This window comes from Pseudophryne corroboree, chromosome 3 (genome assembly GCF_028390025.1).
Source record: "Pseudophryne corroboree isolate aPseCor3 chromosome 3, aPseCor3.hap2, whole genome shotgun sequence".
Taxonomy (NCBI): Eukaryota; Metazoa; Chordata; class Amphibia; order Anura; family Myobatrachidae; genus Pseudophryne; species Pseudophryne corroboree.
The window spans coordinates 771,254,574-771,275,049 of NC_086446.1; the positions used below are offsets into that span (position 1 = coordinate 771,254,574).

At 45.4% G+C, this 20,476-nt stretch overlaps 1 protein-coding gene across 1 annotated transcript in view; it reads left to right on the forward strand.

Annotated features, from left to right (window-relative positions):
* The window catches only part of LOC135056852 (centrosome-associated protein CEP250-like), a 140,250-nt gene extending 119,839 nt beyond the window's left edge, over positions 1 to 20,411 (forward strand). The window contains exons 15-18 of the mRNA XM_063962521.1: positions 510 to 638; positions 716 to 805; positions 1,037 to 1,090; positions 14,583 to 20,411. Coding sequence (XP_063818591.1) covers positions 510 to 638; positions 716 to 805; positions 1,037 to 1,090; positions 14,583 to 14,801 — 492 coding nt within the window. The 3' untranslated portion in view covers positions 14,802 to 20,411. The remainder of the gene's footprint in view (positions 1 to 509; positions 639 to 715; positions 806 to 1,036; positions 1,091 to 14,582) is intronic.
* The last annotated feature ends 65 nt before the right edge of the window (positions 20,412 to 20,476 follow it).

A 20,476-nucleotide genomic window follows, 5' to 3' on the forward strand; every position in this document is an offset into this window, starting at 1 on the left:
ATGTCGACAGGCGGCATGTTGACCAAGTGGTTTTCTATAGACAACGTTAACCCCAGCCTAAACCTAAATTTGGCTGTCGACATGAGAATGTTGACATTCTGTCAGTGTCGACATTGTGAATTCTGATAAGACCTAAGAACAAGACGCTGTCGACATGAGAATGTTGACATTCTGTCAGTGTCGACATTGTGAATTCTGATAAGACCTAAGAACAAAACTTAATTGTAGATTTACTAATATTTTTTAAAATGAAGATTGGTGTGGTTGTCCATGGCAACCAATGAGATTTTGTATATAATTTTTCAATTGCATTCTAGAAAATTATAAGTAGAATCTGATTAGTTGCTATTGACAACACCTGCACTCGTCTGATTTTGAAGCTTTAGTAGATCTCCCCCCTTTATGTCCATTTATGTCTTAGTTGATTTATAAGGTGACATCAGATGCACTGTAATCAGTAGGACACCTTAGACCGTGATGAGCATGAAAGGCTTGGTTTTGTTACGCAGGATTACACGCCTGTGTACTCTGCGGGCGCAAAGAGCGGAGATCACTTACAGCGGAGGCTGGAGGTCCTGCAAGAGGCGGTGGCGAGGCTGGAGAATGACAAGCTGCATCTGAGCGAGACCTTACAGGAAGTGAGTGCCACTCCATCCAGGGGAAGGGTGAGTGTCTGCCGGTATCCGACTCAAGCGGCATTTGTGGTCTACCTCAGGTGGAGAGCGACAGGAGGAGTCTCCGTAGAGAGCTGCGCAAGCTGACGGCCGCATCCTCACAGCGCTCACAGGAGGCCAATCATAAGAGGGTATGTCAGATGTATCCATGTCACATGATATCCCCCTTACATACCCCCATTCCATGACAGTGCTGACTGACGCATGAGATCCATTGCCCATTTGAGGCGGTGTAACTGTTCTTAAATATAGTAGTAAATAATAGTGAGACCTACGTAGTGTGTATTATATAGAACAGATGGGCAGCTTGTAATTCGCCCTTAATAATTCTCCTTTTCTCTCCTGACACGTGACACCTGCAGAGCGACGGCAATTCTTCTGCATCACTGCTACATGTGCGAGAGCTACAGAGGCAGGTGAGTGACACCAGAGGACAAGACGTAGCAGTGGGTTGCTGTGTACAGGGAACTACAACAAGGCAGTATGGAGGGTAACTGTGTTGGGATGTATAGAGAATGGTATAACAGAACACTGAGGCAGTATGGAGGGTAACGGTGTTGGGATGTATAGAGAATGGTATAACAGAACACTGAGGCAGTATGGAGGGTAACGGTGTTGGGATGTATAGAGAATGGTATAACAGAACACTATGAGGCAGTATGGGGGTAACGGTGTTGGGATGTATAGAGATGGTATAACAGAACACTATGAGGCAGTATGGAGGGTAACGGTGTTGGGATGTATAGAGATGGTATAACAGAACACTATGAGGCAGTATGGGGGGTAACGGTGTTGGGATGTATAGAGAATGGTATAACAGAACACTATGAGGCAGTATGGAGGGGGTAACGGTGTTGGGATGTATAGAGATGGTATAACAGAACACTATGAGGCAGTATGGGGGGTAACGGTGTTGGGATGTATAGAGATGGTATAACAGAACACTATGAGGCAGTATGGGGGGTAACGGTGTTGGGATGTATAGAGAATGGTATAACAGAACACTATGAGGCAGTATGGAGGGTAACTGTGTTGGGATGTATAGAGAATGGTATAACAGAACACTATGAGGCAGTATGGAGGGTAACGGTGTTGGGATGTATAGAGAATGGTATAACAGAACACTATGAGGCAGTATGGGGGGTAACGGTGTTGGGATGTATAGAGAATGGTATAACAGAACACTATGAGGCAGTATGGAGGGGGTAACGGTGTTGGGATGTATAGAGATGGTATAACAGAACACTATGAGGCAGTATGGGGGGTAACGGTGTTGGGATGTATAGAGAATGGTATAACAGAACACTGAGGCAGTATGGAGGGTAACGGTGTTGGGATGTATAGAGAATGGTATAACAGAACACTATGAGGCAGTATGGAGGGTAACGGTGTTGGGATGTATAGAGAATGGTATAACAGAACATTATAAGGCAGTATGGAGGGTAACTGTGTTGGGATGTATAGAGAATGGTATAACAGAACACTATGAGGCAGTATGGAGGGTAACGGTGTTGGGATGTATAGAGAATGATATAACAGAACACTATGAGGCAGTATGGAAGGTAACGGTGTTGGGATGTATAGAGAATGGTATAACAGAACACTATGAGGCAGTATGGGGGGGTAACGGTGTTGGGATGTATAGAGAATGGTATAACAGAACACTATATGAGGCAGTATGGAAGGTAACGGTGTTGGGATGTATAGAGAATGTTATAACAGAACACTATGAGGCAGTATGGGGGGGTAACGGTGTTGGGATGTATAGAGAATGTTATAACAGAACACTATGAGGCAGTATGGGGGGGGTAACGGTGTTGGGATGTATAGAGAATGGTATAACAGAACACTATATGAGGCAGTATGGAAGGTAACGGTGTTGGGATGTATAGAGAATGGTATAACAGAACACTATGAGGCATTATGGAGGGTAGCGGTGTTGGGATGTATAGAGAATGGTATAACAGAACACTATGAGGCAGTATGGAGGGTAACGGTGTTGGGATGTATAGAGAATGGTATAACAGAACACTATGAGGCAGTATGTAGGGTAACGGTGTTGGGATGTATAGAGAATGGTATAACAGAACACTGAGGCAGTATGGAGGGTAACGGTGTTGGGATGTATAGAGATGGTATAACAGAACACTATGAGGCAGTATGGAGGGTAACGGTGTTGGGATGTATAGAGAATGGTATAACAGAACACTATGAGGCAGTATGGAGGGTAGCGGTGTTGGGATGTATAGAGAATGGTATAACAGAACACTATGAGGCAGTATGGAGGAGGGTAACGGTGTTGGGATGTATAGAGATGGTATAACAGAACACTATGAGGCAGTATGGAGGGTAACGGTGTTGGGATGTATAGAGAATGGTATAACAGAACACTATGAGGCAGTATGGGGGTAACGGTGTTGGGATGTATAGAGAATGGTATAACAGAACACTATGAGGCAGTATGGAGGGTAACTGTGTTGGGATGTATAGAGAATGGTATAACAGAACACTATGAGGCAGTATGGAGGGTAACGGTGTTGGGATGTATAGAGATGGTATAACAGAACACTATGAGGCAGTATGGAGGGTAACGGTGTTGGGATGTATAGAGAATGCTATAACAGAACACTGAGGCAGCATGGAGGGTAACGGTGTTGGGATGTATAGAGATGGTATAACAGAACACTATGAGGCAGTATGGAGGAGGGTAACGGTGTTGGGATGTATAGAGAATGGTATAACAGAACACTGAGGCAGTATGGAGGGTAGCGGTGTTGGGATGTATAGAGAATGGTATAACAGAACACTATGAGGCAGTATGGAGGGTAACAGTGTTGGGATGTATAGAGAATGGTATAACAGAACACTATGAGGCAGTATGGAGGGTAGCGGTGTTGGGATGTATAGAGAATGGTATAACAGAACACTATGAGGCAGTATGGAGGAGGGTAACGGTGTTGGGATGTATAGAGATGGTATAACAGAACACTATGAGGCAGTGTGGAGGGTAACGGTGTTGGGATGTATAGAGAATGGTATAACAGAATACTATGAGGCAGTATGGGGGGTAACGGTGTTGGGATGTATAGAGAATGGTGTAACAGAACACTGAGGCAGTATGGAGGGTAACGGTGTTGGGATGTATAGAGAATGTTATAACAGAACACTATGAGGCAGTATGGGGGTAACGGTGTTGGGATGTATAGAGAATGGTATAACAGAACACTATGAGGCAGTATGGAGGGTAACGGTGTTGGGATGTATAGAGAATGGTATAACAGAACACTATGAGGCAGTATGGAGGGTAACAGTGTTGGGATGTATAGAGAATGGTATAACAGAACACTATGAGGCAGTATGGGGGGTAACAGTGTTGGGATGTATAGAGATGGTATAACAGAACACTGAGGCAGTATGGAGGAGGGTAACGGTGTTGGGATGTATAGAGAATGGTATAACAGAACACTGAGGCAGTATGGAAGGTAACGGTGTTGGGATGTATAGAGATTGGTATAACAGAACGCTATGAGGCAGTATGGGGGTAACGGTGTTGGGATGTATAGAGATGGTATAACAGAACACTATGAGGCAGTATGGAGGGTAACGGTGTTGGGATGTATAGAGAATGGCATAACAGAATACTATGAGGCAGTATGGAGGGTAACGGTGTTGGGATGTATAGAGATGGTATAACAGAACACTATGAGGCAGTATGGAGGGTAACGGTGTTGGGATGTATAGAGAATGGTATAACAGAACACTATGAGGCAGTATGGAGGGTAACTGTGTTGGGATGTATAGAGAATGGTATAACAGAACACTATGAGGCAGTATGGAGGGTAACGGTGTTGGGATGTATAGAGATGGTATAACAGAACACTATGAGGCAGTATGGAGGGTAACGGTGTTGGGATGTATAGAGAATGCTATAACAGAACACTGAGGCAGCATGGAGGGTAACGGTGTTGGGATGTATAGAGATGGTATAACAGAACACTATGAGGCAGTATGGAGGAGGGTAACGGTGTTGGGATGTATAGAGAATGGTATAACAGAACACTGAGGCAGTATGGAGGGTAGCGGTGTTGGGATGTATAGAGAATGGTATAACAGAACACTATGAGGCAGTATGGAGGGTAACAGTGTTGGGATGTATAGAGATGGTATAACAGAACACTATGAGGCAGTATGGAGGGTAACGGTGTTGGGATGTATAGAGATGGTATAACAGAACACTATGAGGCAGTATGGAGGGTAACGGTGTTGGGATGTATAGAGAATGGTATAACAGAACACTATGAGACAGTATGGAGGAGGGTAAGGGTGTTGGGATGTATAGAGAATGGTATAACAGAACATTATAAGGCAGTATGGAGGGTAGCGGTGTTGGGATGTATAGAGATGGTATAACAGAACACTATGAGGCAGTATGGAGGGTAACGGTGTTGGGATGTATAGAGATGGTATAACAGAACACTGAGGCAGTATGGAGGGTAACGGTGTTGGGATGTATAGAGAATGGTATAACAGAACACTATGAGGCAGTATGGAGGGTAGCGGTGTTGGGATGTATAGAGAATGGTATAACAGAACACTATGAGGCAGTATGGAGGGTAACGGTGTTGGGATGTATAGAGAATGGTATAACAGAACACTGAGGCAGTATGGAGGGTAACGGTGTTGGGATGTATAGAGAATGGTATAACAGAACACTATGAGGCATTATGGAGGGTAGCGGTGTTGGGATGTATAGAGAATGGTATAACAGAACACTATGAGGCAGTATGGAGGGTAACGGTGTTGGGATGTATAGAGAATGGTATAACAGAACACTATGAGGCAGTATGTAGGGTAACGGTGTTGGGATGTATAGAGAATGGTATAACAGAACACTGAGGCAGTATGGAGGGTAACGGTGTTGGGATGTATAGAGATGGTATAACAGAACACTATGAGGCAGTATGGAGGGTAACGGTGTTGGGATGTATAGAGAATGGTATAACAGAACACTATGAGGCATTATGGAGGGTAGCGGTGTTGGGATGTATAGAGAATGGTATAACAGAACACTATGAGGCAGTATGGAGGGTAGCGGTGTTGGGATGTATAGAGAATGGTATAACAGAACACTATGAGGCAGTATGGAGTGTAACGGTGTTGGGATGTATAGAGAATGGTATAACAGAACACTGAGGCAGTATGGAGGGTAACGGTGTTGGGATGTATAGAGAATGGTATAACAGAACACTATGAGGCATTATGGAGGGTAGCGGTGTTGGGATGTATAGAGAATGGTATAACAGAACACTATGAGGCAGTATGGAGGGTAACGGTGTTGGGATGTATAGAGAATGGTATAACAGAACACTATGAGGCAGTATGTAGGGTAACGGTGTTGGGATGTATAGAGAATGGTATAACAGAACACTGAGGCAGTATGGAGGGTAACGGTGTTGGGATGTATAGAGATGGTATAACAGAACACTATGAGGCAGTATGGAGGGTAACGGTGTTGGGATGTATAGAGAATGGTATAACAGAACACTATGAGGCAGTATGGGGGTAATGGTGTTGGGATGTATAGAGAATGGTATAACAGAACACTATGAGGCAGTATGGAGGGTAACAGTGTTGGGATGTATAGAGAATGGTATAACAGAACACTATGAGGCAGTATGGAGGGTAACTGTGTTGGGATGTATAGAGAATGGTATAACAGAACACTATGAGGCAGTATGGAGGGTAACGGTGTTGGGATGTATAGAGAATGGTATAACAGAACACTATGAGGCAGTATGTAGGGTAACGGTGTTGGGATGTATAGAGAATGGTATAACAGAACACTGAGGCAGTATGGAGGGTAACGGTGTTGGGATGTATAGAGATGGTATAACAGAACACTATGAGGCAGTATGGAGGGTAACGGTGTTGGGATGTATAGAGAATGGTATAACAGAACACTATGAGGCAGTATGGGGGTAATGGTGTTGGGATGTATAGAGAATGGTATAACAGAACACTATGAGGCAGTATGGAGGGTAACAGTGTTGGGATGTATAGAGAATGGTATAACAGAACACTATGAGGCAGTATGGAGGGTAACTGTGTTGGGATGTATAGAGAATGGTATAACAGAACACTATGAGGCAGTGTGGAGGGTAACGGTGTTGGGATGTATAGAGAATGGTATAACAGAACACTATGAGGCATTATGGAGGGTAGCGGTGTTGGGATGTATAGAGAATGGTATAACAGAACACTATGAGGCAGTATGGAGGGTAGCGGTGTTGGGATGTATAGAGAATGGTATAACAGAACACTATGAGGCAGTATGGAGTGTAACGGTGTTGGGATGTATAGAGAATGGTATAACAGAACACTGAGGCAGTATGGAGGGTAACGGTGTTGGGATGTATAGAGAATGGTATAACAGAACACTATGAGGCATTATGGAGGGTAGCGGTGTTGGGATGTATAGAGATGGTATAACAGAACACTATGAGGCAGTATGGAGGGTAACGGTGTTGGGATGTATAGAGAATGGTATAACAGAACACTATGAGGCAGTATGGGGGTAATGGTGTTGGGATGTATAGAGAATGGTATAACAGAACACTATGAGGCAGTATGGAGGGTAACAGTGTTGGGATGTATAGAGAATGGTATAACAGAACACTATGAGGCAGTATGGAGGGTAACTGTGTTGGGATGTATAGAGAATGGTATAACAGAACACTATGAGGCAGTGTGGAGGGTAACGGTGTTGGGATGTATAGAGAATGGTATAACAGAATACTATGAGGCAGTATGGGGGGTAACGGTGTTGGGATGTATAGAGAATGGTATAACAGAACACTGAGGCAGTATGGAGGGTAACGGTGTTGGGATGTATAGAGAATGTTATAACAGAACACTATGAGGCAGTATGGGGGGTAACGGTGTTGGGATGTATAGAGAATGGTATAACAGAACACTGAGGCAGTATGGAGGGTAACGGTGTTGGGATGTATAGAGAATGTTATAACAGAACACTATGAGGCAGTATGGGGGTAACGGTGTTGGGATGTATAGAGAATGGTATAACAGAACACTATGAGGCAGTATGGAGGGTAACGGTGTTGGGATGTATAGAGAATGGTATAACAGAACACTATGAGGCAGCATGGAGGGTAACGGTGTTGGGATGTATAGAGAATGGTATAACAGAACACTATGAGGCAGTATGGAGGAGGGTAACGGTGTTGGGATGTATAGAGAATGGTATAACAGAACATTATAAGGCAGTATGGAGGGTAGCGGTGTTGGGATGTATAGAGATGGTATAACAGAACACTGAGGCAGTATGGAGGGTAACGGTGTTGGGATGTATAGAGAATGGTATAACAGAACACTATGAGGCAGTATGGAGGGTAACGGTGTTGGGATGTATAGAGAATGGTATAACAGAACACTATGAGGCAGTATGGAGGGTAGCGGTGTTGGGATGTATAGAGAATGGTATAACAGAACACTATGAGGCAGTATGGAGGGTAACGGTGTTGGGATGTATAGAGAATGGTATAACAGAACACTATGAGGCAGTATGGAGGGTAGCGGTGTTGGGATGTATAGAGAATGGTATAACAGAACACTATGAGGCAGTATGGAGGAGGGTAACGGTGTTGGGATGTATAGAGATGGTATAACAGAACACTATGAGGCAGTGTGGAGGGTAACGGTGTTGGGATGTATAGAGAATGGTATAACAGAACACTATGAGGCAGTATGGAGGGTAACGGTGTTGGGATGTATAGAGAATGGTGTAACAGAACACTGAGGCAGTATGGAGGGTAACGGTGTTGGGATGTATAGAGAATGTTATAACAGAACACTATGAGGCAGTATGGGGGTAACGGTGTTGGGATGTATAGAGAATGGTATAACAGAACACTATGAGGCAGTATGGAGGGTAACGGTGTTGGGATGTATAGAGAATGGTATAACAGAACACTATGAGGCAGTATGGAGGGTAACAGTGTTGGGATGTATAGAGAATGGTATAACAGAACACTATGAGGCAGTATGGGGGGTAACAGTGTTGGGATGTATAGAGATGGTATAACAGAACACTGAGGCAGTATGGAGGAGGGTAACGGTGTTGGGATGTATAGAGAATGGTATAACAGAACACTGAGGCAGTATGGAAGGTAACGGTGTTGGGATGTATAGAGACTGGTATAACAGAACGCTATGAGGCAGTATGGGGGTAACGGTGTTGGGATGTATAGAGATGGTATAACAGAACACTATGAGGCAGTATGGAGGGTAACGGTGTTGGGATGTATAGAGAATGGCATAACAGAATACTATGAGGCAGTATGGAGGGTAACGGTGTTGGGATGTATAGAGATGGTATAACAGAACACTATGAGGCAGTATGGAGGGTAACGGTGTTGGGATGTATAGAGAATGGTATAACAGAACACTATGAGGCAGTATGGAGGGTAACTGTGTTGGGATGTATAGAGAATGGTATAACAGAACACTATGAGGCAGTATGGAGGGTAACGGTGTTGGGATGTATAGAGATGGTATAACAGAACACTATGAGGCAGTATGGAGGGTAACGGTGTTGGGATGTATAGAGAATGCTATAACAGAACACTGAGGCAGCATGGAGGGTAACGGTGTTGGGATGTATAGAGATGGTATAACAGAACACTATGAGGCAGTATGGAGGAGGGTAACGGTGTTGGGATGTATAGAGAATGGTATAACAGAACACTGAGGCAGTATGGAGGGTAGCGGTGTTGGGATGTATAGAGAATGGTATAACAGAACACTATGAGGCAGTATGGAGGGTAACAGTGTTGGGATGTATAGAGATGGTATAACAGAACACTATGAGGCAGTATGGAGGGTAACGGTGTTGGGATGTATAGAGATGGTATAACAGAACACTATGAGGCAGTATGGAGGGTAACGGTGTTGGGATGTATAGAGAATGGTATAACAGAACACTATGAGACAGTATGGAGGAGGGTAAGGGTGTTGGGATGTATAGAGAATGGTATAACAGAACATTATAAGGCAGTATGGAGGGTAGCGGTGTTGGGATGTATAGAGATGGTATAACAGAACACTATGAGGCAGTATGGAGGGTAACGGTGTTGGGATGTATAGAGATGGTATAACAGAACACTGAGGCAGTATGGAGGGTAACGGTGTTGGGATGTATAGAGAATGGTATAACAGAACACTATGAGGCAGTATGGAGGGTAGCGGTGTTGGGATGTATAGAGAATGGTATAACAGAACACTATGAGGCAGTATGGAGGGTAACGGTGTTGGGATGTATAGAGAATGGTATAACAGAACACTGAGGCAGTATGGAGGGTAACGGTGTTGGGATGTATAGAGAATGGTATAACAGAACACTATGAGGCATTATGGAGGGTAGCGGTGTTGGGATGTATAGAGAATGGTATAACAGAACACTATGAGGCAGTATGGAGGGTAACGGTGTTGGGATGTATAGAGAATGGTATAACAGAACACTATGAGGCAGTATGTAGGGTAACGGTGTTGGGATGTATAGAGAATGGTATAACAGAACACTGAGGCAGTATGGAGGGTAACGGTGTTGGGATGTATAGAGATGGTATAACAGAACACTATGAGGCAGTATGGAGGGTAACGGTGTTGGGATGTATAGAGAATGGTATAACAGAACACTATGAGGCATTATGGAGGGTAGCGGTGTTGGGATGTATAGAGAATGGTATAACAGAACACTATGAGGCAGTATGGAGGGTAGCGGTGTTGGGATGTATAGAGAATGGTATAACAGAACACTATGAGGCAGTATGGAGTGTAACGGTGTTGGGATGTATAGAGAATGGTATAACAGAACACTGAGGCAGTATGGAGGGTAACGGTGTTGGGATGTATAGAGAATGGTATAACAGAACACTATGAGGCATTATGGAGGGTAGCGGTGTTGGGATGTATAGAGAATGGTATAACAGAACACTATGAGGCAGTATGGAGGGTAACGGTGTTGGGATGTATAGAGAATGGTATAACAGAACACTATGAGGCAGTATGTAGGGTAACGGTGTTGGGATGTATAGAGAATGGTATAACAGAACACTGAGGCAGTATGGAGGGTAACGGTGTTGGGATGTATAGAGATGGTATAACAGAACACTATGAGGCAGTATGGAGGGTAACGGTGTTGGGATGTATAGAGAATGGTATAACAGAACACTATGAGGCAGTATGGGGGTAATGGTGTTGGGATGTATAGAGAATGGTATAACAGAACACTATGAGGCAGTATGGAGGGTAACAGTGTTGGGATGTATAGAGAATGGTATAACAGAACACTATGAGGCAGTATGGAGGGTAACTGTGTTGGGATGTATAGAGAATGGTATAACAGAACACTATGAGGCAGTATGGAGGGTAACGGTGTTGGGATGTATAGAGATGGTATAACAGAACACTATGAGGCAGTATGGAGGGTAACGGTGTTGGGATGTATAGAGATGGTATAACAGAACACTGAGGCAGCATGGAGGGTAACGGTGTTGGGATGTATAGAGAATGGTATAACAGAACACTATGAGGCAGTATGGAGGAGGGTAACGGTGTTGGGATGTATAGAGAATGGTATAACAGAACATTATAAGGCAGTATGGAGGGTAGCGGTGTTGGGATGTATAGAGATGGTATAACAGAACACTGAGGCAGTATGGAGGGTAACGGTGTTGGGATGTATAGAGAATGGTATAACAGAACACTATGAGGCAGTATGGAGGGTAACGGTGTTGGGATGTATAGAGAATGGTATAACAGAACACTATGAGGCAGTATGGAGGGTAGCGGTGTTGGGATGTATAGAGAATGGTATAACAGAACACTATGAGGCAGTATGGAGGGTAACGGTGTTGGGATGTATAGAGAATGGTATAACAGAACACTATGAGGCAGTATGGAGGGTAGCGGTGTTGGGATGTATAGAGAATGGTATAACAGAACACTATGAGGCAGTATGGAGGAGGGTAACGGTGTTGGGATGTATAGAGATGGTATAACAGAACACTATGAGGCAGTGTGGAGGGTAACGGTGTTGGGATGTATAGAGAATGGTATAACAGAATACTATGAGGCAGTATGGGGGGTAACGGTGTTGGGATGTATAGAGAATGGTATAACAGAACACTGAGGCAGTATGGAGGGTAACGGTGTTGGGATGTATAGAGAATGTTATAACAGAACACTATGAGGCAGTATGGGGGTAACGGTGTTGGGATGTATAGAGAATGGTATAACAGAACACTATGAGGCAGTATGGGGGTAACGGTGTTGGGATGTATAGAGAATGGTATAACAGAACACTATGAGGCAGTATGGAGGGTAACGGTGTTGGGATGTATAGAGAATGGTATAACAGAACACTATGAGGCAGTATGGAGGGTAACAGTGTTGGGATGTATAGAGAATGGTATAACAGAACACTATGAGGCAGTATGGGGGGTAACAGTGTTGGGATGTATAGAGATGGTATAACAGAACACTGAGGCAGTATGGAGGAGGGTAACGGTGTTGGGATGTATAGAGAATGGTATAACAGAACACTGAGGCAGTATGGAAGGTAACGGTGTTGGGATGTATAGAGATTGGTATAACAGAACGCTATGAGGCAGTATGGGGGTAACGGTGTTGGGATGTATAGAGATGGTATAACAGAACACTGAGGCAGTATGGAGGGTAACGGTGTTGGGATGTATAGAGAATGGCATAACAGAATACTATGAGGCAGTATGGAGGGTAACGGTGTTGGGATGTATAGAGATGGTATAACAGAACACTATGAGGCAGTATGGAGGGTAACAGTGTTGGGATGTATAGAGAATGGTATAACAGAACACTATGAGGCAGTATGGGGGGTAACAGTGTTGGGATGTATAGAGATGGTATAACAGAACACTGAGGCAGTATGGAGGAGGGTAACGGTGTTGGGATGTATAGAGAATGGTATAACAGAACACTGAGGCAGTATGGAAGGTAACGGTGTTGGGATGTATAGAGATTGGTATAACAGAACGCTATGAGGCAGTATGGGGGTAACGGTGTTGGGATGTATAGAGATGGTATAACAGAACACTGAGGCAGTATGGAGGGTAACGGTGTTGGGATGTATAGAGAATGGCATAACAGAATACTATGAGGCAGTATGGAGGGTAACGGTGTTGGGATGTATAGAGATGGTATAACAGAACACTATGAGGCAGTATGGAGGGTAACGGTGTTGGGATGTATAGAGAATGGTATAACAGAACACTATGAGGCAGTATGGGGGTAACGGTGTTGGGATGTATAGAGAATGGTATAACAGAACACTATGAGGCAGTATGGAGGGTAACGGTGTTGGGATGTATAGAGAATGGTATAACAGAACACTATGAGGCAGTATGGGGGTAACGGTGTTGGGATGTATAGAGAATGGTATAACAGAACACTATGAGGCAGTATGGAGGGTAACGGTGTTGGGATGTATAGAGAATGGCATAACAGAATACTATGAGGCAGTATGGAGGGTAACGGTGTTGGGATGTATAGAGATGGTATAACAGAACACTATGAGGCAGTATGGAGGGTAACGGTGTTGGGATGTATAGAGAATGGTATAACAGAACACTATGAGGCAGTATGGAGGGTAACGGTGTTGGGATGTATAGAGAATGGTATAACAGAACACTATGAGGCAGTATGGGGGTAACGGTGTTGGGATGTATAGAGAATGGTATAACAGAACACTATGAGGCAGTATGGAGGGTAACGGTGTTGGGATGTATAGAGAATGGTATAACAGAACACTATGAGGCAGTATGGAGGGTAACGGTGTTGGGATGTATAGAGAATGGTATAACAGAACACTATGAGGCAGTATGGAGGGTAACGGTGTTGGGATGTATAGAGAATGGCATAACAGAATACTATGAGGCAGTATGGAGGGTAACGGTGTTGGGATGTATAGAGATGGTATAACAGAACACTATGAGGCAGTATGGAGGGTAACGGTGTTGGGATGTATAGAGAATGGCATAACAGAATACTATGAGGCAGTATGGAGGGTAACGGTGTTGGGATGTATAGAGAATGGTATAACAGAACACTATGAGGCAGTATGGAGGGTAACGGTGTTGGGATGTATAGAGAATGGTATAACAGAACACTATGAGGCAGTATGGGGGTAACGGTGTTGGGATGTATAGAGATGGTATAACAGAACACTATGAGGCAGTATGGAGGGTAACGGTGTTGGGATGTATAGAGAATGGTATAACAGAACACTGAGGCAGTATGGAGGGTAACGGTGTTGGGATGTATAGAGATGGCATAACAGAACACTATGAGGCAGTATGGAGGGTAACGGTGTTGGGATGTATAGAGATGGTATAACAGAACACTATGAGGCAGTATGGAGGGTAACGGTGTTGGGATGTATAGAGAATGGTATAACAGAACACTATGAGACAGTATGGAGGAGGGTAACGGTGTTGGGATGTATAGAGAATGGTATAACAGAACATTATAAGGCAGTATGGAGGGTAACGGTGTTGGGATGTATAGAGATGGTATAACAGAACACTATGAGGCAGTATGGAGGTAACGGTGTTGGGATGTATAGAGATGGTATAACAGAACACTATGAGGCAGTATGGAGGTAACTGTTAGCTGTGGGATGGAGCAGTATAGTAATGCAGTACGAGTGCTGTATATGGGCTGCATTGTTTTGGAGTGTGGGAAATAAAAGGGTAACTTGCTAGAGACGTAACAGGTGGTGGCACCAGGATGGGCTGGGAGAGGTAGTACAGATCTATATACATAAATGCAGTAATCTGGCCTTTGCCCCCACAGGTCTCTCTCCTGAAAGCACAGCTTGCAGCTGAGCGTGATCACCGCTCCCGGTATATACAGCGTTGTTCACGCACCACTGATGACCTTATGAGCCTAAGACACAATCTAACTCGTTCTCTGGACGCTGTGACCTCTGACACTCGACCTCAGGTACTAGAAAGAGAAGCCATTCGACTGGATGACACGCTGAACCGCAGCCTTGGGCTCCCCACTACCTAACTTTGTGCCGGCAGGGAATGGGCCGTCATTGGATTACAGAACTCACAGGAGGGCAGAGTGTTTCAGGATCTCTTCTTTATGTTTACATTCATCATTACCAGTTGTACTTGGAGAGCGCTGTGAGGAATGAGCTCCAGAGTATAGGGTGCTGTTGTGATGACAAAACTTTGTGTCTGGTACAGGTTCCAGTGAATGTCTGTTACCTGGTTCCGCTATAGTATGAGATCAGTGTGTGTTCCTAGTGTAGTAGCAGGATGGATTGTGTGTTACAGGATCAGGTTCCAGTAACAGCTCCTTGTGAGGTTATAGGTTAGTGTATGGGTGATACTGGGTCAGGCTGTGGTGACAGATTAGTGTATGGGTGATACAAGGTCAGGCTGTGGTGACAGATTAGTGTATGGGTGATACAGGGTCAGGCTGTGGTGACAGATTAGTGTATGGGTGATACAGGGTCAGGCTGTGGTGACAGATTAGTGTATGGGTGATACAGGGTCAGACTGAGGTGACAGATTAGTGTATGGGTGATACAAGGTCAGGCTGTGGTGACAGATTAGTGTATGGGTGACACGGGATCAGGCTGTGGTGACAGATTAGTGTATGGGTGACACGGGATCAGGCTGTGGTGACAGATTAGTGTACGGGTGACATGGGATCAGGCTGTGGTGACAGATTAGTGTACGGGTGATACAGGGTCAGGCTGTGGTGACAGATTAGTGTATGGGTGATACTGGGTCAGGCTGTGGTGACAGATTAGTGTACGGGTGACATGGGATCAGGCTGTGGTGACAGATTAGTGTATAGGTGATACAGGGTCAGGCTGTGGTGACAGATTAGTGTATGGGTGATACTGGGTCAGGCTGTGGTGACAGATTAGTGTATGGGTGACACGGGATCAGGCTGTGGTGACAGATTAGTGTATGGGTGACACAGGGTTGGGCAGTGGTGACAGATTAGTGTATGGGTGATACAGGGTCAGACTGTGGTGACAGATTAGTGTATGGGTGACATGGGATCAGGCTGTGGTGACAGATTAGTGTATGGGTGACACGGGATCAGGCTGTGGTGACAGATTAGTGTATGGGTGACACAGGGTTGGGCAGTGGTGACAGATTAGTGTATGGGTGATACAGGGTCAGGCTGTGATGTCAGATTAGTGTATGGGTGACATGGGATCAGGCTGTGGTGACAGATTAGTGTATGGGTGACAAGGGATCAGGCTGTGGTGACAGATTAGTGTATGCGTGACACAGGGTCAGGCTGTGGTGACAGATTAGTGTATGGGTGACACGGGATCAGGCTATGGTGACAGATTAGTGTATGGGTGATACAGGGTCAGGCTGTGGTGACAGATTAGTGTATGGGTGATACAGGGTCAGGCTGTGGTGACAGATTAGTGTATGGGTGATACAGGGTCAGGCTGTGGTGACAGATTAGTGTATGCGTGATACAGGATCAGGCTGTGGTGACAGATTAGTGTATGGGTGATACAGGGTCAGGCTGTGGTGACAGATTAGTGTATGGGTGATACAGGGTCAGACTGAGGTGACAGATTAGTGTATGGGTGATACAGGGTCAGACTGAGGTGACAGATTAGTGTATGGGTGACACAGTGTCAGGCTGTGGTGACAGATTAGTGTATGGGTGACATGGGATCAGGCTGTGGTGACAGATTAGTGTATGGGTGATACAGGGTCGGGCTGTGGTGACAGATTAGTGTATGGGTGACACAGGGTTGGGCAGTGGTGACAGATTAGTGTATGGGTGATACAGGGTCGGGCAGTGGTGACAGATTAGTGTATGGGTGACATAGGATCAGCCTGTGGTGACAGATTCGTGTATGGGTGATACAGGGTCAGGCTGTGGTGACAGATTAGTGTATGGGTGATACAGGATCAGCCTGTGGTGACAGATTAGTGTATGCGTGATACAGGGTCAGGCTGTGGTGACAGATTAGTGTATGGGTGATACAGGGTCAGGCTGTGGTGACAGATTAGTGTATGGGTGACATGGGATCAGGCTGTGGTGGCAGATTAGTGTACGGGTGACATGGAATCAGGCTGTGGTGACAGATTAGTGTACGGGTGACATGGAATCAGGCTGTGGTGACAGATTAGTGTATGGGTGATACAGGATCAGGCTGAGGTGACAGATTAGTGTATGGGTGATACAAGGTCAGGCTGTGGTGACAGATTAGTGTATGGGTGATACAGGGTCAGGCTGTGGTGACAGATTAGTGTATGGGTGACACGGTGTCAGGCTGTGGTGACAGATTAGTGTATGGGTGATACAGGGTCAGGCTGTGGTGACAGATTAGTGTATGGGTGACATGGAATCAGGCTGTGGTGACAGATTAGTGTATAGGTGATACAGGGTCAGGCTGAGGTGACAGATTAGTGTATGGGTGACACGGGATCAGGCTATGGTGACAGATTAGTGTATGGGTGACACGGGATCAGGCTATGGTGACAGATTAGTGTATGGGTGACACGGGATCAGGCTATGGTGACAGATTAGTGTATGGGTGATACAGGGTCAGGCTGTGGTGACAGATTAGTGTATGGGTGATACAGGGTCAGGCTGAGGTGACAGATTAGTGTATGGGTGATACAGGGTCAGGCTGTGGTGACAGATTAGTGTATGCGTGATACAGGGTCAGACTGTGGTGACAGATTAGTGTATGGGTGACATGGAATCAGGCTGTGGTGACAGATTAGTGTATGGGTGACATGGAATCGGGCTGAGGTGACCGATTAGTGTATGGGTGATACAGGGTCAGGCTGTGGTGACAGATTAGTGTATGGGTGACACGGGATCAGGCTATGGTGACAGATTAGTGTATGGGTGACACGGGATCAGGCTATGGTGACAGATTAGTGTATGGGTGATACAGGGTCAGGCTGAGGTGACAGATTAGTGTATGGGTGATACAGGGTCAGGCTGTGGTGACAGATTAGTGTATGGGTGACATGGGATCAGGCTGTGGTGACAGATTAGTGTATGGGTGATACAGGGTCGGGCTGTGGTGACAGATTAGTGTATGGGTGACACAGGGTTGGGCAGTGGTGACAGATTAGTGTATGGGTGATACAGGGTCGGGCAGTGGTGACAGATTAGTGTATGGGTGACATAGGATCAGCCTGTGGTGACAGATTCGTGTATGGGTGATACAGGGTCAGGCTGTGGTGACAGATTAGTGTATGGGTGATACAGGATCAGCCTGTGGTGACAGATTAGTGTATGCGTGATACAGGGTCAGGCTGTGGTGACAGATTAGTGTATGGGTGATACAGGGTCAGGCTGTGGTGACAGATTAGTGTATGGGTGACATGGGATCAGGCTGTGGTGGCAGATTAGTGTATAGGTGATACAGGGTCAGGCTGAGGTGACAGATTAGTGTATAGGTGATACAGGGTCAGGCTGTGGTGACAGATTAGTGTATGGGTGACATGGGATCAGGCTGTGGTGGCAGATTAGTGTATAGGTGATACAGGGTCAGGCTGAGGTGACAGATTAGTGTATGGGTGACATAGGATCAGCCTGTGGTGACAGATTAGTGTATAGGTGATACAGGGTCAGGCTGAGGTGACAGATTAGTGTATGGGTGACACGGGATCAGGCTGTGGTGACAGATTAGTGTATAGGTGATACAGGGTCAGGCTGAGGTGACAGATTAGTGTATGGGTGACACAGGGTTGGGCAGTGGTGACAGATTAGTGTATGGGTGATACAGGGTCAGGCTGTGGTGACAGATTAGTGTATGGGTGATACGGGATCAGGCTGTGGTGGTAGATTAGTGTATGGGTGATACAGGGTCAGGCTGTGGTGACAGATTAGTGTATGGGTGATACGGGATCAGGCTGTGGTGGTAGATTAGTGTATGGGTGATACAGGGTCAGGCTGTGGTGACAGATTAGTGTATGGGTGACATGGGATCAGGCTGCGGTGACAGATTAGTGTATGGGTGACACAGGGTTGGGCAGTGGTGACAGATTAGTGTATGGGTGATACTGGGTCAGGCTGCGGTGACAGATTAGTGTATGGGTGATACAGGGTTGGGCTGTGGTGACAGATTAGTGTATGGGTGATACAGGGTCAGGCTGTGGTGACAGATTAGTGTATGGGTGATACAGGGTCAGGCTGTGGTGACAGATTAGTGTATGGGTGATACGGGATCAGCCTGTGGTGACAGATTAGTGTATGGGTGATACGGGATCAGCCTGTGGTGACAGATTAGTGTATGAGTGACACAGGGTCGGGCAGTGGTGTCAGATTAGTGTATGGGTGACACAGGGTCAGGCAGTGGTGTCAGATTAGTGTATGGGTGACACAGGGTCAGGCAGTGGTGTCAGATTAGTGTATGGGTGATACAGGGTCAGGCTGTGGTGACAGATTAGTGTATGGGTGATACAGGGTCAGGCTGTGGTGACAGATTAGTGTATGGGTGACATAGGATCAGGCTGTGGTGACAGATTAGTGTATGGGTGACACAGGGTCAGGCAGTGGTGTCAGATTAGTGTATGGGTGATACAGGGTCAGGCTGTGGTGACAGATTAGTGTATGGGTGATACAGGGTCAGGCTGAGGTGACAGATTAGTGTATGGGTGATACAGGGTCAGGCTGAGGTGACAGATTAGTGTATGGGTGATACAGGGTCAGGCTGTGGTGACAGATTAGTGTATGGGTGATACAGGGTCAGGCTGTGGTGACAGATTAGTGTATGGGTGATACAGGGTCAGGCTGTGGTGACAGATTAGTGTATGGGTGATACAGGGTCAGGCTGAGGTGACAGATTAGTGTATGGGTGATACAGGGTCAGGCTGAGGTGACAGATTAGTGTATGGGTGATACAGGGTCAGGCTGTGGTGGTAGATTAGTGTATGGGTGACATGGGATCAGGCTGTGGTGACAGATTAGTGTATGGGTGACACAGGGTCGGGCAGTGGTGTCAGATTAGTGTATGGGTGACACGGGCACAATTGCAGTCAGATCACTGTGTGTTGTGTGATAGAAGGTTAGGTTGTGTCTTGAGGTCAGTGTTGCTACAGGGTTATATAACTGGTCTGTGATAAAGCATTAGATAGTGAATCGGTGCAGGGTCTGGCTGAGATGAGGTATCGGTGAGTTTGTAGTACAGGTGTATAGGATACGATCCCACTTGTATGGTGCATTAGGTAAATCTAACCTGTACCCTAGCTTTTCTTGCTAGATTTCATACACACTGACATCCGATATATCATGACTGTAAAATACAACTTGCTACAGAGTGTATCTAACCTGCAAGTAAGGATGTGGTACAGGTTGTATTTATAATACCTTTTAGGGGGTAAAAGTGCACGCCCATGACGTGGCGGCATCACCTTGTGGTACACGGTCAGGTTGCTGTTACCAGTATGTTAGATGAATTTTATTTTATACAGTTATTTTATATATAGATATTTATTTATATTTTTTTAACAAAAACAGTATTATGTACATAATTTTTATATTGTATTTAACACTGTGACACAGGCAGTACGATAACCTCCTCCCAGAGAGGAGGCCGCAGTAAACATGTGGCGTAATCTGTACATGTATCTGTGCCCATATGTTCTGTATGATGGATGATATATAAGGATTTACAATACATACGCGTGCGGCCATTTTGTGTCCTCACTCACCGAGCCAATGAAATAATG